The sequence below is a fragment of the Phoxinus phoxinus genome (genome assembly GCF_949152265.1).
Source record: "Phoxinus phoxinus genome assembly, chromosome: 17".
Lineage (NCBI taxonomy): Eukaryota > Metazoa > Chordata > Actinopteri > Cypriniformes > Leuciscidae > Phoxinus > Phoxinus phoxinus.
The window spans coordinates 4,212,772-4,235,395 of NC_136892.1; the positions used below are offsets into that span (position 1 = coordinate 4,212,772).

At 38.2% G+C, this 22,624-nt stretch overlaps 1 protein-coding gene across 2 annotated transcripts in view; it reads right to left on the minus strand.

Moving 5' to 3' along the window:
• gabrb2b (gamma-aminobutyric acid type A receptor subunit beta2b) overlaps positions 1–22,624 on the minus strand; it is a 112,469-nt gene that overhangs the window by 3,516 nt on the left and 86,329 nt on the right. Inside the window, exons 7-10 of one of the 2 annotated variants that reach the window (XM_079585626.1) lie at positions 21,047–21,199; positions 5,306–5,550; positions 2,192–2,332; positions 17–417 (exon numbers count right to left, since the gene is read on the minus strand). In XM_079585626.1, the coding sequence (XP_079441752.1) occupies positions 262–417; positions 2,192–2,332; positions 5,306–5,550; positions 21,047–21,199 (695 nt within the window). In that variant the 3' untranslated portion in view covers positions 17–261. Of the gene's footprint in view, positions 1–16; positions 418–2,191; positions 2,333–5,305; positions 5,551–21,046; positions 21,200–22,624 lie in introns of those variants that run through there. The other variant, XM_079585625.1, reaches the window with a different exon arrangement.

A 22,624-nucleotide genomic window follows, 5' to 3' on the forward strand; every position in this document is an offset into this window, starting at 1 on the left:
TCCAGGCCTAAATTTTCAGTTTAAACAGCCAGAATAATTTTATTTACATTACACTATTTAAACATTTTTGCACACATAACCCAACCCATACCCCGAAACCAACCCATTTGATATAATATAAAACACAGGATATAACAGGCAGATACAACTACAGTCACAATTTATTGAAGATGTACATATTGGAGGGTTCTGAGGCCAAACGATTGATTTACATGAGGAGCAGACCCAAAAAGTGATCACAATTTTCATCCGCCGTAAAGCTCATTTCCTAGTGATGGGGAGTCGACTCCAAAAGAGTCGATTCCTCGACTCGTAATAACCCTCATGTCGGAGTTGACTCCAGCACAGGAATCGACTCTCGTTGTCGACTCCGTTGCTGTGTCTGAAATCGCTCAATCGTGCATCAGAGAGCTGGAGCTGTCGCAGAAACAATATCACAGTCACATACTTTTATCCTACATGTAGCTTGCTTCACAAAAGATAACAGCCAATTACATTGTAATTACACATGCCTCAATGCCAGCTTTGTGGTTTCACCATTTTTTTTAAAAATACAATCCATAATAATTTGGTTTGTCATGGTTATTCTAATTTGTGCTCATAATCAGTAAACGTTTAGACTTTTTTTTTATGTGTCCCTGTTAGAGTGTAATTATACATTTAAATACTTCGTAATATTAATTAACTACATGTACTGTACTGTACTTACTATGGCGTTATGGTAGGATTAGGGTTTGGGTTAGGGCTAGTTGCATGTAATTATGCCTTATTTAAAGTTATTACTATAGTAAATACATAACGTGTACAAGGACACATTAAAATAGAGTGTTACCCAGTAAATTAATCAATAAAAAAAAAAATAAACTGCTAAAAAATAAAAACATTAATCTGTGTAATTATATATATTTAGGCAAGACATTGTTTTCAGTATCTTAAACTTTCCTGTCCAAGCAGCTTTTTGGACTAAACTGGACTAATTTGTCCAATCACGCTTAACAGTGTGTGGCTTAATAAAAGGAGTTTAAGGCTTCATGTCAGAAAAAGATTAGCCAACATTTAGTGTGTAATAATACGGAGCCCATAAAGTGATGGTGGAAAATATGAGATGGGAGAAACAAAAATAAGTCAATGATTTTGCGTTCTCTCGCAAATATTTTGTGTTAACTCCGAAACTTTGCGTTTTCTTGCCTAAACGTTTTGTGTTCCCCTGAGAAAGTTAGTGTTCGATCGTTTCCTCTCAAAATCTTTTGAGCTTTTTTGTGAGCGAACACAAAGTTTCTCAGTGGAACGCAAAACATTTTGGCAAGAAAACGCAAAGTTTCTCGGAGGAACGCAAAACATTTGCAAAAGAACGCAAAAGCTTTGACAATTTCTTTTCCTCCATCTCATATTTTTTTCCTTCACCATGTCCCTTTAGGTGCTCCATATAATAATGACGGCAATCTTGTATTCTCATTGCTGAACCTATTTTGACAAAGTAAATGGAATTAATTCTGGGAGTCAATTCCTTTGACTCCTATGGTGGGAGTCGTAAATCGGTGTCAACTGCCAGAAGAAGCATTACATCAGCTTTAATTGTGAAATGCCATTGGCATTGTGTGTCTTGCGGCTGCTTGCGACATGCTACTGTTCGGGTGTATCATTTGAATGAGATATGACTGCATGCATTCAAGGTGCGGGATCATTTTCAGCAATTCATTTAAAGCCTTAAGTTCCACTCTGTTCTCAGCATAAAGATACTGTATGGCTTCAGAAGACTTGGAATTCAACACGGCTTGTTTTAAATACCTGTACTGTATTTTTGGTCAGTTTTTGCAATGAATACCTGTGACTACTTTTATTTGCCTGTTATTTGTTTTATATTGTTGAGAAATGGGTAGGGGTGTGGCTAGGAGCTCCAAAATATAAATTAAAGTATACATATTTATGAAATCATCTCTACTTCTACAAACACATTTAAATAATTAAATATGGTGCATAAGGCAAACAACGGAAAGCAATGGAGTGCCCTGCACATTGAAAAATTATGATAAAGAGGAACCCTGCACGTTAGAAAGTGATGCCAAGGGTTCCTGACCAAGCGTCCATACGTGACAAGTTGGAAGTGAGAACATGTTGTAAAAAAAGACTGGGTCTCAAATAAATTTGCCGAGCTATACGCCATAACTCTCTTGATGAACGTTTTCAGTACCTTATTTTTTGAATCGCCTAGTCCTAATGCTGCATCGTCCACAAAGATCGGTTCCCACATGGAGTCATGTGCGTCAATATCCCTCTGTTTCATTCTGGCATACAGAGCATCGTCTCTCTGAACTACATTTCCCATCAACCACTGAAAGCATACAAAATCATCACCATCAAAGCAGTCACTTTGTTTTTTTTTTTAGAAGTGTGAGGCAGTGCTGGCATTTTGTGGATTAAGCTTAAAAGAAAACCACAGCTCTAAATCCAAGGCCATCCTTCAATAACTTCTACTACATCTGAGCACCAGCGAAACATCTTCAAATTTTAACAAACAAGAGTCTTGACCGGTTCCCTGAGTGCTGTTCGTGCTCAGTGGTTTTTAAATATTTGGGCCAGTACCCAAAAATAGGTCACATATCTGTAGCTACTAATAGGGTCTCAGAGAGCATGGGGAAAACAATGCTAAATGCCAATAATAAAATCCCCAATATAAATATAAATATCTGGGTCTAGAAGCAAAAACCAATGAGATTTACTGACATATCTCTATGTTATAATTATATAAAATATATAAACAACTTAATGACTACAGTATCACAACTATTATTTTATCTTCTAACCATAGTCCGTTACTAGCCAGCATTATCCTAAGCAATAAGCTTTTTCCTGAAACACTGCTAGTCCAATCTAGATTAGTATGATGCTTTGACATATTACAGAAACTGTGGACTTGGAAAAAAGGGGGGAAGTAATACGCCCTCTTATAACATGCGAGTGCTGTTTTCTGCATCTTCTTATCCGTCTTAGATGCATTTATCGTGTAGATGCAAGAATACATTTGTGAATCCTTACAAAATATCTGGATTTCAGTATTTATAACTCATAAAACAGTTTTGGCAGGTCATTTATACAGAAGCACTTTGACGACAAAACAGTATTTCAGACGCTGTATGACGCAATTGGTCCGTCACAAAAAGTCACATGTCTTTTTTGATGCGCATCGAGGAATTTATTCGGTAAATATGTTTCAATCGTGGTTTATGCAAATGTTTTCTTATCGCATAAAAAGCTTATCTGACTCAATTGAATGCATAACTTTTTTTATGCAAGTTTTTTGTTGTTGTAATTTATGCAAATTTTGGCATTTCCATCTAGCGTTTATTTTTTTATGCGGAATCCCAAAATGTGCATAGAAATAGGCGGATGAAATAGTTATTGACTCCAATTAGGTTTTGGAGAAGTCGTAACACAGAGGTTCACTCACCAGCCTGCGCTGTCAATCATAAATCAGTGTTTGTTTTTAAAGTACAACTCTTTGTGTTAAGTCAGATTGTGTTTATAGATGAAGATCAGACCACATTTTATAAGCAATCAATGCAGAAATCCACTAACTGTATTTTCAAGGGTTTACAAGCTTATTGTAGCCACTGCATATTTATCTTTTTATTTGCCTTTTTATTATTTTGACCTGATGTCACCCGAGTTTGATGTCATAGAGGGTAAAACAAATGAGTTATTCTCACTGCGATGACGGGTTATTGCATTTGGTTATTTGCAAAAGTTATACGAATATCTGTAGTCAACATATTAAATTTCATATACTATTGTAGTGGTGGTTGCACTGTGCATTATGTTACAAAAAGGCTTGACTCAAATTCTACCTCAACACAAAACCACACTGATGTCTGCAACAGCCAAACAGCCTTCAAATATGACTGCAAACAAAATGCTAAAGAAGAACCACTGCTTTCATTGTCAAACAAATAAACTACTCTAAATGTACAGATTTTATACGGCAGTCTCATGTTGGTTACAATAAAGTCAGACATTGAAATTACAGTGAAAATATGAATACAGACTAGACAGAACATTCAAAACAACCATTCACAAGTAACAGGCATTGACACTGACATCGATTTGCAGTGACAAAGCCACCTGGAGTCATTTAGGCTTATTTAAATTCAGAGTTGCCAACAGATTCCCGGCAACGTGAGTGTCAGTGACCGTTTTCAATGTTCTGTTTTAAACACTGTATTTGTGAACATTTTGCAAAAAACATTCTGAGCAGAACTATTTAATAATATATTATTTTGGTAACACTTTACAATAACGGCCCAGTAGATAATGCATTAAAATATTAACAGATACAACTTTTGATTTTGTTAATTGGTAGATGTTGAAATTAACATTAAGATTGAAAAAATTCTTAAGAAGTACTTATTATTAGTTCATGTTAACTAATATAGTTAAAGGGAAACCACTGATTTTCAACCCGCTTTGTATTGTTATAATGTCAGTAGTATATGTAAATGAACATTGTGTACACTTTCTCCACGCTATACCTCCCTGTATATTTGTCAGCAAATATTCGCTGGATGACGTAAACCATACTTTTGAGAGCTCCAAAGCTTTAATAAAAACTACAGATCATACTTTCACATTTTGTATCCCTGCAAATGGGCAGTCAGGTCAAGCCCAGTGCATTATGGGTGCTAAAGTTACCTAACTTTTTATCTGTCGTGTATGGAAGCTTGTTTTCACCACATAATACTTTTTTTTCTCACAATTGCGTGATATAAAGTCACAATTGCGAGATATAAAGTCATAATTGCGAGATATAAAGTCATAATTTCGTGATATAAAGTTGCAATTGCCTGTTATAAAGTCAGAATTGTGAGATATAAAAGAGATATCTTTTTTTCTCAGAACTTTTTTTCTCTTGCAATTCTGACATTATAACACGCAATTGGGAATAAAAAAGTCAGAATTGCATGATATAAAGTCGCAATTGCGTGTTATAAAGTACGAATTGTGAGATAAAAATTTGCAATTGCAAGAAAAAAAGTCGCAATTATCTTTTAAAATGTTTCACTCTGTGGCAGAAACAAGCTTCCATGGTTTTCTCTAGTCATGTGGCTCAGACAAAAACACTGCCTTTCTACTGGATAGACAACCAAGTTTTACTAAAAGCCCACCTTGCCAGTGGTCAAATGGAACCTTACTGTAAAGTGTCACCACATTTTTTTATAATTACTTTTTTTCAACTTTATATGTATAATTACTGTTAAAGTTACTGTGCAGCTATTATAAACTTTGCTAAGTGTTTGAATTTCAAACATACTTTGTTGGGATCCATTCTCATTTTTTCATTGTTGGCTGAGGAGGCTTTCTCTGCCGCTCTCTTCTGCCGCTGCGGTCCTCTGCCGAAGAAGATGTAGTTGACCAGCGCGTACTCCAGCAGAGCCAGGAAGACGAACACGAAACAGCCCATCAGGTACATGTCAATGGCTTTGACGTACGGAATCTTTGGAAGAGTCTCCCTCAAATGTGTGTTGATGGTGGTCATGGTCAGCACTGTGGTGATGCCTAAGTTCAAAAGGGAATAATTGTTAAGGGTGCAAATGACAAAAAGTGGATTCTATTGAGGATTCTATTGTAATTCTTGGAAACAAAGAAGACAGGCAGGATCAAGGAAGGGAGGTAGAAGCTAGTGGCTCGAAGTGCAAGGGTTTTAATAAATAAAAGAGCAAAAAAAAAAGCCAGGAAACAGAAAACTTAAATAAAGCTAAAACAGAACATATAAATATGACAAAAACCAGGAACTCGGAGGGGGAAAAATAACACGAAACAAATCCAAAACAAGGGTTTCAACAACTGACAAAACACAAGAGAAAACATACAAGTATTTATACACAAGGGCTAATGAGAAAACTAGAAAACACCTGGGAATGATAATGAGCCTTACTGAAAGTCTGAAATTCTCGTCCGAAATTTTCGCTCGTTAAAAAATAAATACTACCTCACGGTGTGTTAATCACATTTACACACTGCCTCAGAAACTTTCGTCCGTCATAAAAAAAAATTCAACGACTACTGTTGTGGTTTCAATCTTCCTTGGGAAATGACTTCTCAGAGATCTTTGATGCCAGAAAAGTTAGACTTTATTCACAAACAAAGCCGAGCGCCCTTCTGCAGAAAAAGTCGCTCCAGACATGTGGTCAGCCTCACATATATACCCACATCACTTCCAAAAATGGTAATACCTTCCTATAGATATTTTGGGGCTGAAGTCTCACACCATGTGACATACTCAAATAGAATTATATGCTGCACCAGCAGCTTTGACCTTTCTTCAAGCCCCTAAAAGTACATCCAAAGTCACACACTCACAAAGGAAATAAATAATAGTGTCTTAATATGTAACTAAATTACTGATCTTCTAAATAATAAAATCTTCAACATTCCCCTCTCTGGGGCTTACTTAAGCCCCATTTTACTATCCCTTTCCCAGAGTGTAGTTTCACAATCCAGCCCTCTCAGTTATGCTACCTAGTGACTCAATTAAGTCACTCAGTCACCTTACCAATGACTAGGTTGTGTTACCACACTCTGGCGGAGTATTCGAGCCAAACATCTTTCTCCACACATTTTCTTTCTTTCAGGTGTATTTTCTTTCTTTCAATGGAGAAAGTAAAAGACTTCGAATTCTCCCTAACAAAACAAAAAAAAGAGTAACACATTGTTAGAAGCGTGAGCGTGTAGTTTGTTCTGCCTTGCCTGTGGTTGTCACAGTTATGTAGAATACATCAAACATCAAACCATGCATTATACTATTAAAAGTTTTTCTTGTAGTGTAGATTTTCTCTTCGACCCAGACACTTTACGCATCGTAGAGGGTCACCCTTCGGGGAGAGGTTAGGCTAGCACATACACCCAGGGTCTGGCTCGTCAATCATCTTCTCCTTCCTCACTTGAATCATTGTCCAATGCTTGTAAAATCCAATTTGTTTGGCCTGGGTAATCCTGATATGTACTTTGGTTGCCCTCTAAGTTTATCTTTCCATTCTCTTGATATTTTAGCACCTCCATTTGCTTAACTGTGGTTTTGACAACTAGTGATCTTAATATGGGAAGTACGCAACAGAATAATAATCCTCCTATTAATATTGCAACTCCTAAAAACATTCCTAATTTTGCAAACCATGCCCCCAATGCTCCAAAGTTTAAATCAAACCAGTCCCACATTCCCCCATCTCTTCCGGCATTTGCTTTAACTTCTGCTCTTAAGCCTTTTATCTTAAGCATAGCTTCAGTAAATTTTCCTTCTGGAGCGGTATTATTTGGTATAAAAGTACAGCACTGATCTCCAAACATAACACATACACCTCCTTTGTCTGCCAATAGCCAATCAAGCGCTTGCCTATTTTGCCATGTCATTTTACTTGTTTCATGTAATTGTTCTCCTAATGCAGATAATGCATCATCAGTGTAATTAATAAATCTCTGCTGATTATAGTAAATATAATTGATCCATTCGACATTTTTGTTTTGCGTGATCCATATGAATATGGATTCAAATCCTGATTTAATTTCATCTCTAGCTTTAAACTCATTAGGTATTCCTCTAGGTTGACCTATTGAATCTAAGTCTACATTAGGATCGGGTTGATAGGCTCTCTTACTTCTGTTTTTGTCTCCTTTTATTACGTGTTCTGGTTCCATCTGTGCAATAGTAATTTCTTGAATTAGTCTTACTCTAGCGCATATTCCTTTCCATTTTAATGGCAAAGAGGCTAGGAGCTGTTTTTTCCCGCAAGCCCAAAAGAAATCTGCTACAACCATAGTTTGATCTTCATACAGCTCTATTGATGGTAATGCTATAGTCTGATTTTTACATTCTTCATTTGGCTTTATCTTTTTTCCTTTTCTTGTTCCTAGCGCTTGAAGTTCTGGAATTCTTACCGGTATATTTGAATTCCAAGCATTAGTTTTATCTAGGTTCCATATAGTATCGCACTTTCCTTCAAATTCTCCTAAATCATGAGTTCCTGTAGACTTATTAAAGCACTCATATCCTTGGCTGTAGTCTATACTGTACCATTTTGGTATTTCTACTTTTCCTTTTTCTATTTTAATATTTGCATTTACATCCCAATATTGACACCAGGTTCCCCAATGTGCTCTATTAAATTGTTCATGAAATTCAGAATTCCCTGAAAGAGCTAAGCACTCAGCTGAGCAGTAAGGTCTAAAATAGTCATTTGTATGACAAAAGTGACTATTAAACACAGCACATTGTACGTAATCATGTGGGTTTGGAACTACTATTACCTTATTCAAGGGGGATTTGGAACACACTAAGCAATTGCCCGCACCTATTTCTTTTGCTGTATATGTTGCCCATTTATACCAATCATTATTTTGCGCTGTTTCCCATAAAATATCTTCTTCTCTATCTCCCTCAATCTTTTCTTCGTCAACATTTCTACGTTGTTTTGATAACTTTTTCTCTTCAATCAATTCTTGTTCTGTTGGGGTTATTGTTGAGTTGTCACTAGGTCTATTTGAGGGCTGAGAAATCAATTGTAGGGAAGTCAGGGTGGTCATGTCTGTAGTTTGAACTTGAAAGGAAGTTGGGCTGCTGATGCTTACAGCTTGAGCTTGCAGTATCAGACACAGTAAGTATGTGAGGGTCATTATCAGGCCCATCATCAGACTCATTCCTTTCAGTTTGTTGATTTTCTCTGCTTTGCTCAACAACTTGTTGTCCTGAGCTTTCAATGTTCTGCACCCTTTCGTCCTGATCCTCCGTTTCACGTGTTATTTCTTCTCTCTCTTGTCTTTGCCTTGGGACTCGTGTGCAGTGGTTCAGATGAAACCAGGCAGTCTTTCCTTCCACCTGGACTGCTGTTGGAGTAGCTGTCACTACTTTGTAGGGACCCTCTCTCCTAGGCTCATTCCACTTTCTCCTGAACACCCTCAGATAGACTTGATCACCTGGAACCACTGGACAAGGTGTCTCTGTCTCCTCACTGGGCTGCTTTCTCGATTCCTGTAAATATATAGCTTTATGTATTGCAGTTAGTTTCTTCATATAAGATCTTAATTCCATTTGCAATTGTTCCAATGGAGGTCCTTTATAGGGACCTCTGCAATACGGCACAGGCATGGGTCGACCCGTAAGCATCTCATGCGGTGTTAGATGTGTAATCCTATTAGTTTGCATGCGATAGCTCATTAGTGCAATTGGTAAAGCGTCAATCCAATTGAGTTTAGTACTCACACATATTTTGTTAATTTTGGCCTTGAGGGTCAAATTAATCTTCTCAACTATACCTTGTGACTGAGGATGGTAGACACATCCTAGTCTTTGTTTTATTCTTAATTGCTGTAAAACTTGTTTTACAGTCTTCTGTATGAATGCTGACCCATTATCAGAACTTATTTCTGATGGTATTCCAAATCTAGGCATTACTTCTCTTGTCAAGAATTTGATCACTGTTCCTGACCCTTCATCTGCTGATGGTATTGCCTCTACCCATCTGCTAAATCGATCTATTACCACAAGCATGTATCGTTTGCCTTGTACTCGCTTTATCATGTCCACATAGTCCATTACCAAGTGTTTAAATGGCCCTTCTGGTACTGGTATGTGGCCTATAGGGGTTGCTGTTCCTTTCCTAACATTGTTTTTGGCACAAATTTCACATGTGGACAGAAAATTGTCTACCATTGCATACAAATATGGAGACCAATATCCCTGCTGTTTAATCTTCCTAATTACTTCCCCTCTCGCGCAATGGTCAAAACCATGCGCATCTGCAATTAGAATATTTAAAAATGCTGTTGGTGCAACAATCTGTCCTTCATGTGAACGCCAAATATCTTGTGCATCCTTTTTGGCCCCTCTCTGATACCACATAGAGTGTTCATAAGGGCCTGCTTCTTTTTGAATTCTAACAATATCATCCAATTGAGGTTGTGGTTCTATAAGAACTACTGGAGTTAATATTGCCACTTGACATCCTGATGCTTTTTTAGCTTCCAAGTCTGCTACGTTGTTACCTTTAATGACAAAGTCATTTCCTTTTTTATGAGCCTGGCATTTGATGACTGCCAATCGTTTTGGTAGCATCATAGCAGAAATTAATTGACCTATTTGTTCTGCATGGTGGATGGGAGTTCCATCACTCTTTTTGAAACCTCTCTGTTTCCATACTGCACCAAACAGATGACACACACCATGAGCATATGCTGAATCTGTAAAAATATTTGCTGTTAGTCCCTTTGCTAATTGACACGCAGTTGTCAGCGCTTTTAATTCTGCTAATTGAGCAGAACAAGGTTGTACACAATGTTGGGATATTACTGGTACAAATTCATCCTTGTCTTTTCTTACCACTGAATATCCTGTATGATTTCCCAGATAATCTTTAAAACTTGAACCATCTACAAAGTAAATTACATCTACTTCTGGTATTGCCGTAGATTCAAGATCTGGCCTTAGTCTGGTGAAGGCCAGTGAATTGGCCACACAATCATGTTGCTCACCTTCGTAATCCAAAGGAATTAACTCTGCTGGATTTACTGTATCACATCGTTTAATGGTAACATCTGGGTACGTAAGCAATGATGAATATGCCAAAATACGAGCTTGAGTTAACACAAATTTACCTTGTTCTATTAATTCCACAGTCTTATGGTGTGCATAAATAGTTACTGGGTATCCCATTGTTATTGTAGATGCTTTTTCATATGCATAGTATACTGCTGCAAGGCCTTGTTGGTAGCATGGTGGGTAGCCTTGAGCTACATTGTCCAGCTTGGTGCTATAATAAGCTATGGGCTGTTTCTTCCTGCCACTGCAAGTCTCTTGCATCAGAATAGCTGATGCATATCCATCAGTTCTATTTGCAACATATAAATAAAACTGTTTAGTATAATCCGGATTTCCGAGGACAGGTGCCCTCTGTAACTCTTTTTTCATGGATTCAAATGCTATCATTGCATTTGTATTCCATTTCAATGAATTACCTAAATTTTGTAGTCCTGCCTGTTTCATGATTTCTCTCAGTGGAGCTGTTTTTATTGCATACTCTTCTATCCAATCTGCACTGAAGCCAGTCATTCCTAGAAAAGTCATCATTTGTTTTACTGTTTGTGTCAATGGTGTTTTACTTATGCCCTCCAAATGATTTGGAGCTATGGCCTTCGTACCATATGAAATCATTCTTCCTAAATATTCAACCTGTGGCTGGCAATACTGTATTTTATTTTTTGATGCCTTGTGACCTCCTTCTGCTAATTTTACAAGTACTTTTATAGAATCTTTGTGACACTGTTCTCTTGTTGTTGAACAAACGATCAAATCATCTACATATTGTAATAATGTGCTGTTTATCATAAGGTCTTCCAAATCAGCTTTAAGAACTTGATTGAATATGTGTGGAGAATGTTTAAATCCCTGTGGCATTCGAGTGTAAGTATATTGTTTATCAGCATATGAGAATGCAAATAAATATCTACTTTTTTCTTCCACAGGTATGCTGAAGAAGGCATTACATAAATCAATTACTGTGAAATATTTAGCATCAGGTGGTACATTTGTTAACAGCGTATGTGGGTTTGGAACATCAGCTGGCCAATCTTCTGCTATCTCATTAATTGCTCGTAAGTCATGTACCAGGCGCCATTTAGATTTATTTGCTTTAATTACAGGCAAAATTGGAGTGTTACAGTAACTTTTTGTTTCTATTAACACTCCTGCTTTTACCAGACCTTCAATTGTATCCTTTATGCCTGCTTCTGCTTCAGGCTTTAAAGGGTACTGCGATTTACGAGGTAGGCGTACACCTGGCTTGAGTTGTATTGTTATTGGACTAGCTGATTCAACCAATCCCACATCGGTGTCATGTTGAGACCATAACTCAGTTGGTACTTGTTGCTCAACTTCCTTAAATAGTTCATCATCAATAGTCTCTATTGATTTGTTGGTTGTTATCATTTGCTTTTGCATTTTTTGATTAATGACTACTTCCTGAGGCAACCCCATTAAATTCGTTGGATACAAAATTTTAATAAAATTCTTGTCAACTGAATGAAAAATTAACGGATTTATTGTTGGCTCCCACTGGCATTGTTCTGCTTTTTTCATCATTGGCCCTAAATCTTTTGTCTCACAATTTTTTCCTGTATATAAAGACACATGTGGCACGGAGTCTGGTACATTAAACCAATTTTTTATGAATTCATTTTCTATTATAGCCATTGCTGCTCCCTGTTTACTTATTATGATATCTTTCACATGTAGTTCAACTTTTTGGTTTTCTGTTTCTTCTTGCCATAGTTTTTCTATTTTCTCATCTCTCTCAGGGTCATATATCATAGTACAATGAAATTCAGATTTTGGTAACTGTGCCTCAAAAATCTGTGCTTCAATGAACTTTCCCCATGTATCAATTATTTGTCTTACCTCATTTTCTATTTGTCCTATCCAATATACATTTGCTTTTGGTTCAGAGATCATCATTTGAGTTTTTATTCCTTGTTGGTCTATATACACTCCTTCTGGAGAACACCAAATTTGAAGCCCTAATTTACATAATGCATCTCTTCCTAACAAATTAACAGGAGTCTGATTTGATACGAGGACAGGTAGTGTCACACTTTTATTTTTAGTTTGTAGGCAAACTGGAGTAGTCATAGGAATTAGTTGCATTTGTCCCGAGAATCCTATTGTCTTTGCAAATTTTCCAGACAAAGGGAGATGTGAGGCATAATTTGAATTTACACATGTATAAACCGCTCCGGTATCTACTAACATGGGTGTAGTTTTACCTTCTATTTTAATCTTTAACATTGGTTCTTGATCAGCATTATTTGTCAAAATTGGTAGCTGATTATCTCCCATAGGATTCTCTGGGCATCCCTAATATCCCTGATTTGGACCTCCCCATGGGTTTACTGGGCCTTGACACGGACCCCGAAAAGGGCGTTGCCAACTCTTCCCCCTCCCATTCCTCGGTGACTGTGACCACGGATTGATGGGGCAAATTACTTTATTATGTCCAGGTTGTCCACACCCCCAGCATACGCTTAAAGGGGTATTAATAGGCTTGCCTTTGCCTCTTTGTGTCCCTTGTGGTGGATATGTTGTCCATCTCATTGGCTGCTGCTGTGGAGCATAGACATTGACAGTGGGTGCAGGGATCTGGTGTACATTTGGAGGTGTTGCTACAGGTGGTAGCTGCATTGCTGACTGTGGTGCATTCATAGGAGCCATTACTGTCATTTGTTCTGACTCTTCTCCTTTTACAACAGCTTGAAACTTTTTCTTATGATTGTTTGTCAGCTGTTCAAGCTGTAGCTGAGTTAGCTTTCTCTGCAGATCTTTTTCTTGAATTTTTAATTTCTGCTCATTTTTTCTGTATTGTTCTACAGCATGTGTCACATGATCACAAAACTCTTTGTGTGTTTTGGAGTTTAAACCAACCACATCTTCCAGCTTGCTCTTTACTGTTTGTGGCATAGCATCTACCACAGCATTTCGAAACAATGTAGCCATTAATGGGTCTCCTTCAGGATTCCCTTCAGTCTCTTGCTTCCATCTTTTTAATTGTCTCTGTATATATCCGATTGGGCTTTCTGTATCTCCCAGTTGCTCCCCTTTTAATGCTCTAGGGTCTATTCTGGTTGGATACTCCTCACGCAGTGTCTGCCATACTGCTGGACGGAATGCATCAAAAACAGTCCCATCCATGTAATACGAGTCAACAGCTCTTTCTAAGTCAGCCTCATGGAGGATTTCTTCCATTTTTGATCCACCTATGATTTTTGCCAGAAGTGCTTTAATGTCACCCACAGATAACAATTTGCCCATTGTTTCTTCTTCAAACACCCTAATCCACTTTCCAGCTCCCTCATGAATGTTTGGGAGGCGAGTGACTAACCCTTCAAGGTCCTGTGAGGCCCAGGGCACATATTGACCCTCTGTACCCTTAATTAGAATTGGGAGTTGTTTCGGCAGAGATCTAAGCCTTCCTTTATCTCTTCCTTGTGACCACCTTTCCTCGTCAAATGATAACTCCTGTTCACTTTCTATATCTAACCTGTCCACTAGTCTACTCCTATTTCTGACTAATTTGTCTGTATCTTTTATTAATTGCTCCGTTTCTTTAATTTTCTTATCTATTTCTTCATCAATTATTTGTGTCTCTATTTCAATTTCCCCTTCTTCTTTTTCTACTTGGTGTCCCTCATATTGTGTTTTTATTTTTTCTAATGCTGCTCGTGCTTGTTTATAGCAATCTAAGGGCAAGCTCTTTTTAGACGTTTTATTTTGAGGCATTTTTTGTCTTACATCTGATCCTGTTTGTTTTTGTTTTTCTAATTCCACATGTCCCTCCATTTTCATTTCTCCTATAACTTCTACTAGTCCCTTCAACATTGGAAACTGACCTTCTAGTATTTTTGAAGGTGGTTTGGCAAAGATGTCCTCTTTTCTTTTTGTTTCTTTGTCTATCTCTTTTATTATTTTCCTTGCCTGCTTTATACTTTTCAACATTTCTTCACCCTCTTGTTTAAACAATGCCAGCACTTCACGTTCTTTTTCTGGTTTAGCTTCTCTAGACTTCCTCTTTAGGCTTTTATTCTCTATCTTATAATTTTTTACCAAAGTTTCCATTTCTTCGCACACTGTTACATCAAATGTCCCTTCCTTTGGCCATTTTGTCATCATATTTTGAGTTCTTTTTTGCCATTTACTCGACATTTTATCAATTAATTCCTTACACAATGGGTATTTTAACCCTAGCATTTCCACTGGAGTAGCCATAATTCTCCTCTAATTTTAAGTCTAATATTAAGTATATTCTTAGGAAGCAATTACTTTTGGCTTAAAACAATTTTTGAATATCTAGTTCCAAATATTATTTCACAAAGGGAACTCAATATATTGTTTAACTTTCTTTATCTTTTCCTATCACTTTTATTTGAATGTTTCCTCAGATTCAACTTTTCTCTATTTCTTTTAAATTGCTCCTTACTCAACTACTGTTAATCATTAATAACAGCCACTTTTTATTTATATTATAGTAATTCTCTATTATCTATTATACTTTTCATAAATAGATTAAACAATTATTTAGCACCAATCATCAGGATGTTTCAAATACTTTATTGTATGAATCTATTTAGCAAATCTAGTTTTCTAAATTAGTTTCTCTCACATTCACAGTATTTTCCCATTCACATCACTCACAAAAGTCCTTTATTGAATTGGGACAATTTTTATTCTTTCACTCTTGTTCCTGGGGCTTATTGCGGTTCATCCCCGGACTCATACTTTCATTCCTTTATCTCTCCTCGAGTGGACAGTTAACCCCCCACCACCAGACCACAGTCTGTGTAGGTCAGCAAAGGGTCAAAATCCACAAGAAACAGAGCTTATTTTTAACCGCAAGCACCCAGAGCCCACACACACAAATATTTACTCCACTCCCTGTCAGCTTCCGTAAAACAGTAAAAACAATACACTTTAAAAACTCTTAAACTCTTAAAATATTTTCTTAAACCTCTGCGATTCACTTCCTCAACACAACAGAGTGAAATATCCTAACTTCTTCTGTGTACATGCTATTCTTGTATCATTCAATGCCCACTTACAAGAAAAACACAGATCATTAACTGATATCTTATCAGTACGTTTGTCATCCTTCTAGGCCCACTTGACAAGTCCAAAATAAACTTAACTTTTATCCTTATAAATCCTCTGTGTACATGCTTTTTGCATAATCATCCATCAAGGCCCTCTTGATTCGCAAAAACACAGATAAATCAACTGATATCCTTATCAGCCACTGATATCCTTATCAGTAAATACAAATCCTTGCGTACGTACGACAAAACCTTAGCGCAAAATTAATAGTACCAGTGCCCATACAATCCAAACAGGATTGCATAAGAACTGGCAAGTATTACCGGGAGCTCCCCCGCTCTATTTCAAAAAAATTTTTTTTTTTTTTTTTTTATATCCTCAAGCCCTTGATATTAGAATTCACAATGCATGCAATCATTTCTGGAATCAAAGACCCTTTTTCAAAACATTTTCTTAGTTCTTTGAATTTGAAGAAGCTTTTTTAAGTGTCTCACCGTAACGAGCAAACATCTGGGCGAACCACACAAACTTATAAGCAAAAACTGCTTACCTGTGGCCACTTTTAGTTTGTGTCGCTCGTCCAGTCGAGCCCGTCGCGGCTTTGCCACCAGTTTCTAACGGTGCCTTCACGTTGGGCGTCAAATGTTGTGGTTTCAATCTTCCTTGGGAAATGACTTCTCAGAGATCTTTGATGCCAGAAAAGTTAGACTTTATTCACAAACAAAGCCGAGCGCCCTTCTGCAGAAAAAGTCGCTCCAGACATGTGGTCAGCCTCACATATATACCCACATCACTTCCAAAAATGGTAATACCTTCCTATAGATATTTTGGGGCTGAAGTCTCACACCATGTGACATACTCAAATAGAATTATATGCTGCACCAGCAGCTTTGAGCTTTCTTCAAGCCCCTAAAAGTACATCCAAAGTCACACACTCACAAAGGAAATAAATAATAGTGTCTTAATATGTAACTAAATTACTGATCTTCTAAATAATAAAATCTTCAACACTACCGCTTGTGAACTGTTTTACCTGTTGTAGCTAGCAGGACTAGGCTGAGAGCCGTGAGAGAACGGCGTGAGGCTGGTGGCGTGATTACTGATGAGCGCCACCTGAGCGACGCACCATTCTCGTATCTCTCAGCGCCCTTGGCCTCGTACTGCTCAATCATGGCCAAAGGAGGCAGAATCTGAACTCTCTGAGCTTCCTGTCACTGAAACCAATTTTGAACTCTCTGAGCTCCCTGTTATGGCCATTGATGCAATCTCTCTGTGCTCTGTTTCAGTGATGCTGTGGTATCTAGCACAGGCAGTACCGTCATGGCTCCAGGCTCCGATGTGGTCTTCAGAACCACCGTAGGGGTATTCTGCTCTGTGGTGGCGGTCTTCTGCTTCTCCGTGTGGGTCTTCAGTCCCGTCTGCTTGGGCGTGGTCCTCTACTCCGCCAAGGGTCTGCTCTGCTGTGTTGGTCTTCAGCTCCACCTTGGTTTTTTTTTTTTGCTCCTCCTGCACGGCAATGGTGGTCTTCTGTTCTACCTGCTCCACCTTTGAGGTTTCCCGCTCCTCTGGCTCCACCCTGGAGGTCTTCTGCTCTGCCCGCTCCACCCTGGAGGTCTCCTGGTCTGCCTGCTCCACCCTGGAGGTCTCCTATTCCGCCTGCTCCACCCTGGAGATCTTCTGCTCCGCCTGCTCCATCCTGGAGATCTCCTGCTCCGCCTGATCCATCCTGGAGGTATCTTGCTCCGCCTGCTACACCCCGGAGGTCTCCTGCTCCAACCTGGAGGTCTCCTGCTCCGCCTGCTCTACCCTGGAGGTATCTTGCTCCGCCTGCTACACCCTGGAGGTCTCCTGCTCTGCCTGCTCCACCCTGGAGGTATCTTGCTCCACCAGCTTCACCTTGGAGGTCTCCTGCTCTGCCTGCTCCACCCTGGAGGTCTCCTGCTCCGCCGGCTCATCCCCCGAGGTCTCCTGCTCCGTCGGCTCCACCCTGGCTCCCTGAATTGTCAGCTCTGCCCTGGATTCCTGAACTGCTTGCTCCCCTTGCTCTCTAGGCCCACTTCCGCCACGCAGCCCTGGCCCTTCATCCCTCCACCTATTCCGCCTTCGCTTCACCACCCTCCTTGACTTTTTGTGTCAGTTTTAGAAGCATCTGGAATCTGCTCCTCAAGGGGGGATCTTTGTTTCCATGTCAACTGATCACCTACACCTGCCCTTCACATAGTCTCTTGTTACCTTTGAAACCCTCAGTCATCGTCTGATCATTGTCTTGTGTTGATGTTAAAGTTCCGTGCTGGTTTTTCTCTGTATAGTTCCTGGTGTTTATTAAATATGTTTACTTTTTTCTTCTGCATTAAGCATCTTTGTGGATTATCACGTCTAGCCAGCGTGTGGCAATTGCATTCTATGAAAACCAAATGAGATCACCTTAAGTATGTCCTCATTTTGAAAAGTTAAAAAAACATGTGCAATGTGTGAGGGGGCTTTATCAGAATTCTTTTCTTTCAGTTGGTGATTCAGAATCTTAAAAGGGTGTGATTTTTCATGCTCTCAGCCGGCAGAGTGGGAGCTAGGCACCTTAATTGGTGAAACACAAAGCCTTCCTGCTTCTCAACAGTGATTAAGAAATAGTTCTGTCATTTTAAGCAGCGAAATATCCATTCAGTGTCATTCTGACAATTTTCATGAAATTCACCGCTGATCCTTTGACAGGTATTACAGAGCTTATGAAGTACAAAGTAAGTATTGTTCAAAAAATTTCAACAACATGACTTTAGCATCTGTTATTGTGGAAATAATAATGTCAACTCTTTGTCAACGAACATTTCAGCCTGCTCTGTTTCTGAAGTACTGAAAGTGTAATATGCATATGGTATACCAATATAGCCATGATTCAACTTGACCAATACCACAGCAGATTCCATCCTCCTACTCCCGCCTCTATTGACTAAATCAGATAGTTATGCACGTGATACACAGTACTGTGGTAATTGACACACACTATCTATCCATGCAGATGCACGTTTGTATCCAAATATTTCATTATTCTAATCAGTATGAGCTTTAAACACTATGGGCCCTATTTTAACGATCTGAAACGCAAGTATCAAACGCGAAACGCAAGTACCTTTGTGGGCGGATCCCGGTGCTGTTGCTATTATACCAGCGGGATAAACGACTCTTGCGCCCGACGCAAATCTAAAATGTGTTGGTCTGAAGTAGCTTCATTATTCATAGGTGTGGTTTGGGCGTAATGTGAAATAAACCAATCAGAGCGTCCTCTCACATTCCCTTTAAGAGCAGGCGTGCTTGTTCCAACGCGGATTACTATTATAACGGCGGATTTGCCAGCGCACGCTAGGAGCGATTCACAGCCGAGGAGACCGACGTTCTCGTCAGGGCCGTAAAATACACAGAAGTGACATTGGGGATGATGGGAGAAACCACACAAATTAGCTTCGGTTAAACAGGCGTATAATTTGGGTAAATGTGTAGCCTAATCTAGGTTTTTATTTTTTCTAATCTAGATAGATTTTTTTCACATCTTCACGGACACAACAATCAATGATTTCCCTCGTACAGACAACGCCATTGATCCGTGTTTACACGCGGTTTCTTTTCCTGCTTCGTATCTGTGGACCACCTGAGTTTTTTTGATTTAATAAATACCTTTTGTTTTGGACCCTTTGAATCTTGTTCATCTTCCTCAGGACCTATACATGGCAACAGTGGTTTAAACTCGTGTGGATGAACGAGGCCAGGCCAGACAGCAATCACAAAGAGTGCTCTTTAATTCACACTGAGAAGCCAGTCTCAGCCTTACATAATCAGTGATGACAGGAAAAATATGGAGGCTTACGAGAGAGAGAGAGAGAGAGAGAGAGAGAGAGAGAGAGAGAGAGAGAGAGAGAGAGAGAGAGAGAGAGAGAGAGAGAGAGAGAGAGAGAGAGAGAGAGAGAGAGAGAGAGAGAGAGAGAGAGAGAGAGAGAGAGAGAGAGAGAGAGAGAGAGAGAGAGAGAGAGAGAGAGAGAGAGAGAGAGAGAGAACATGTGGTGAAAAAGTAAATCCAATGACTAAAAATGTCTGTCACGATGCTTGATTAAAGACTTTTAAAAAGGATCTTAGAGGGTACTTGGGGTGAATCATGTCCCAGTGATAGTACATACACAAGGGAAGATCATTAATAGAAAAGGGGACAGGGGAGAAAGTAATCAGGAACCATAGGGGCTTTCGCACCGGAGGAACCTTTTCATAGTTCCTAGAACTATTGGCGGAAGTCGCACCGTATGAAATGGGAACGATGTTAGTTCTAGGAACGCCTATTGGGGGAACCAGATTAGCTTCTACTTCAGAGCAGGGTCTAAACCAGCACTATAGGAACTACCAGTGATGTAAGTGTAGCGCTGATTGGCCGAACGCACGTAAAACACCAGCACTCGCCATTAAAAGAAAAAGGTTGTGTACAAACATAGATTATAGCCTATATATATATTCTACTAACTAACTCTATAAACATGGACAATAGTGATAGATGGACCTCTTAACCTTTACCCTAAGGAGAAAATCCAAAGCAACTTTGAGGGGACCAAGCATTATTACATAGCAATGATTACCGTATTTTCTCGCGGCTGTAGACGCTAATGTTTTCTCTTGGTTCATCTCAGTCAGTTTGAATTAATTTTGATATATAAGTCGCACCTGACTATAAGTCACAGGACCAGTCAAACAATGAAAAAAAGTGTGACTTATAGTCCGGAAAATACGGTATGTATTTTTGCTCAGCTAGCGACATTGAGCATCAACCACACGGCAAACACTAATATTCTTTCACATACTGTTTACTTACTTTGTATAACAGTTCAATCTAACGTATAAGACAGGACTGTTAAATAGATCATATACTAATGAAGATGGAGAATGGGAACACTCTGTGCTCGGGCTCTGGCGTACTCAGCTCTGTCAAAATAAAAGTCACAGCAACAAGCGCGGCATATGTCACGTCAGAGTTCCTACTGGTGGTGCGAATTAAACCAGGAAAATGTTCCTAAGGGGACATTTAGTTCTCTGGGAACCACCGTTCCTATAACCAAGTTCCTACCCAGTGCGAAAGGGGTTCGTGACAACTAATGATAGAATCAGAACAAACAAAACAAGATAATACAACTTAACAGAACAGAACAAGACATGAACGTGACATTTGCATTATATTATTTTCTTGATAAAATAAAATTGCAGCTGCAGTACATGTATATGTGGGTGACCTCAGGTGCATTTTCTTGATTTTAAATGTTTTTTTGAAGAGGGCAGAGCAGAAAAGAATGAGAGAACACTGCTGCACTATAACAGAAGAAAGGTATGTGTATAGGGATAGGTGAGTGTGTGTGTGTACCGGTATATATATAATATATGTCATCATATGTGTGCGCCTACCTAAAGCAACCCTGGCAGCCGAGGCATCATAGTTGATCCAGAAGGATACCCAAGATAGGATGGTGATTAGGATTGAAGGCATGTAGGTCTGCAGAATGAAGTAGCCAATATTTCTCTTAAGCTTGAAGCTCAGGGAGAGGCGAGGATATGAACCTGGATGAAAATAACCCAGGATCACAATACATTAGCTACATTTATAAAATGCCTTTTGAACAGTTTAAGGGATTTGTATATTTTGTCATAGGACCAGAAAAAGTCCCACTCAATCTTAATTATGCATCATATTGCGTAATATATGTAATATTCACATTTGTGCATAGTGCTTTGTAAGCCGTAGGATAAAAGTGAGCTTGAACATATATAATGAACATATACAGTTGATTGAGATAATTCATATTTATTAAATATATTTATATATCTCTATATATACTGTATATAATCTTTAATGAGACAGTATAGGGAGGGAGAGAACGGAAAAGACAAGGGAGGACAGCAGGAGACGGGATCAGGAAAGGATATCACACAAAAAAAGTCATGCCATATGTCAGAGCAGGGCCCATATGACTGTTTCGACAGATACATCATTTGTTATAACAGCATGTTACTGTCAAAAACAGGAAAATAATAGAAAGTGCATTTGCTTTACACTACAAATGCAAAAGAAGTAGCAATTTAGACTACGCTACAGCTCAAACACGACCATAAAATGCACCACAAACACACAGTAAAATGATCATCGAAGTAATCCCTTTTATTCTTGTGCTGTGATGAAATCTTTCAGAATCCATGTCTTTATACGACGATCTTCACAATCCTCAGTAGCAACTCTAACATTCAAATCCCGCACTCATTCAAAATGAAAATTTCAAGAAAAGTGATGAGGATGTCATATCAAATGGTCATTACTGATTGTGACATACAATGGTGTATGTATTCAAATTAAATACCTACGTGGACCTTAATAAAGTACATTAAGATTTTCAGTGATTATAAACTTAGTTACTCCATACTTCACCCAAAACAATTGTATACAATAGGCTATATTTTTTTTTATATATATATATATATATATATATATATATATATATATATATATATATATATATATATATATATTGGATGCAATTAATCGCGATTCATCTTTTGACAGCCCTAATATATATTAGGGCTGTCAAAAGATGAATCGCGATTAATTGCATCCAAAATAAAAGTTTGTGTTTGCACAATATATGTGTGTGTACTGTGTATAATTATTATGTATAAATACACACACATTCATGTATATATTTAATAAATATTTGCATTTATATACTGTATATACATTTATATAATTTACATTATATATAAATATTTTATATATACATATAACCAATTTTTCTTAAATGTATACATGATTGTGTGTGTTTTTATATATATGAATAATTATACACAGTACACACACATATATACATATAACATAAAATAAAAGAACAAAAAAAAAACATTATTGTGTTAAAAACATTATATATATATATTTCTTACAGATAACTACATAAAAAAATTAGACCCACCTGGAATTATATATCATGTGCGGTGTAC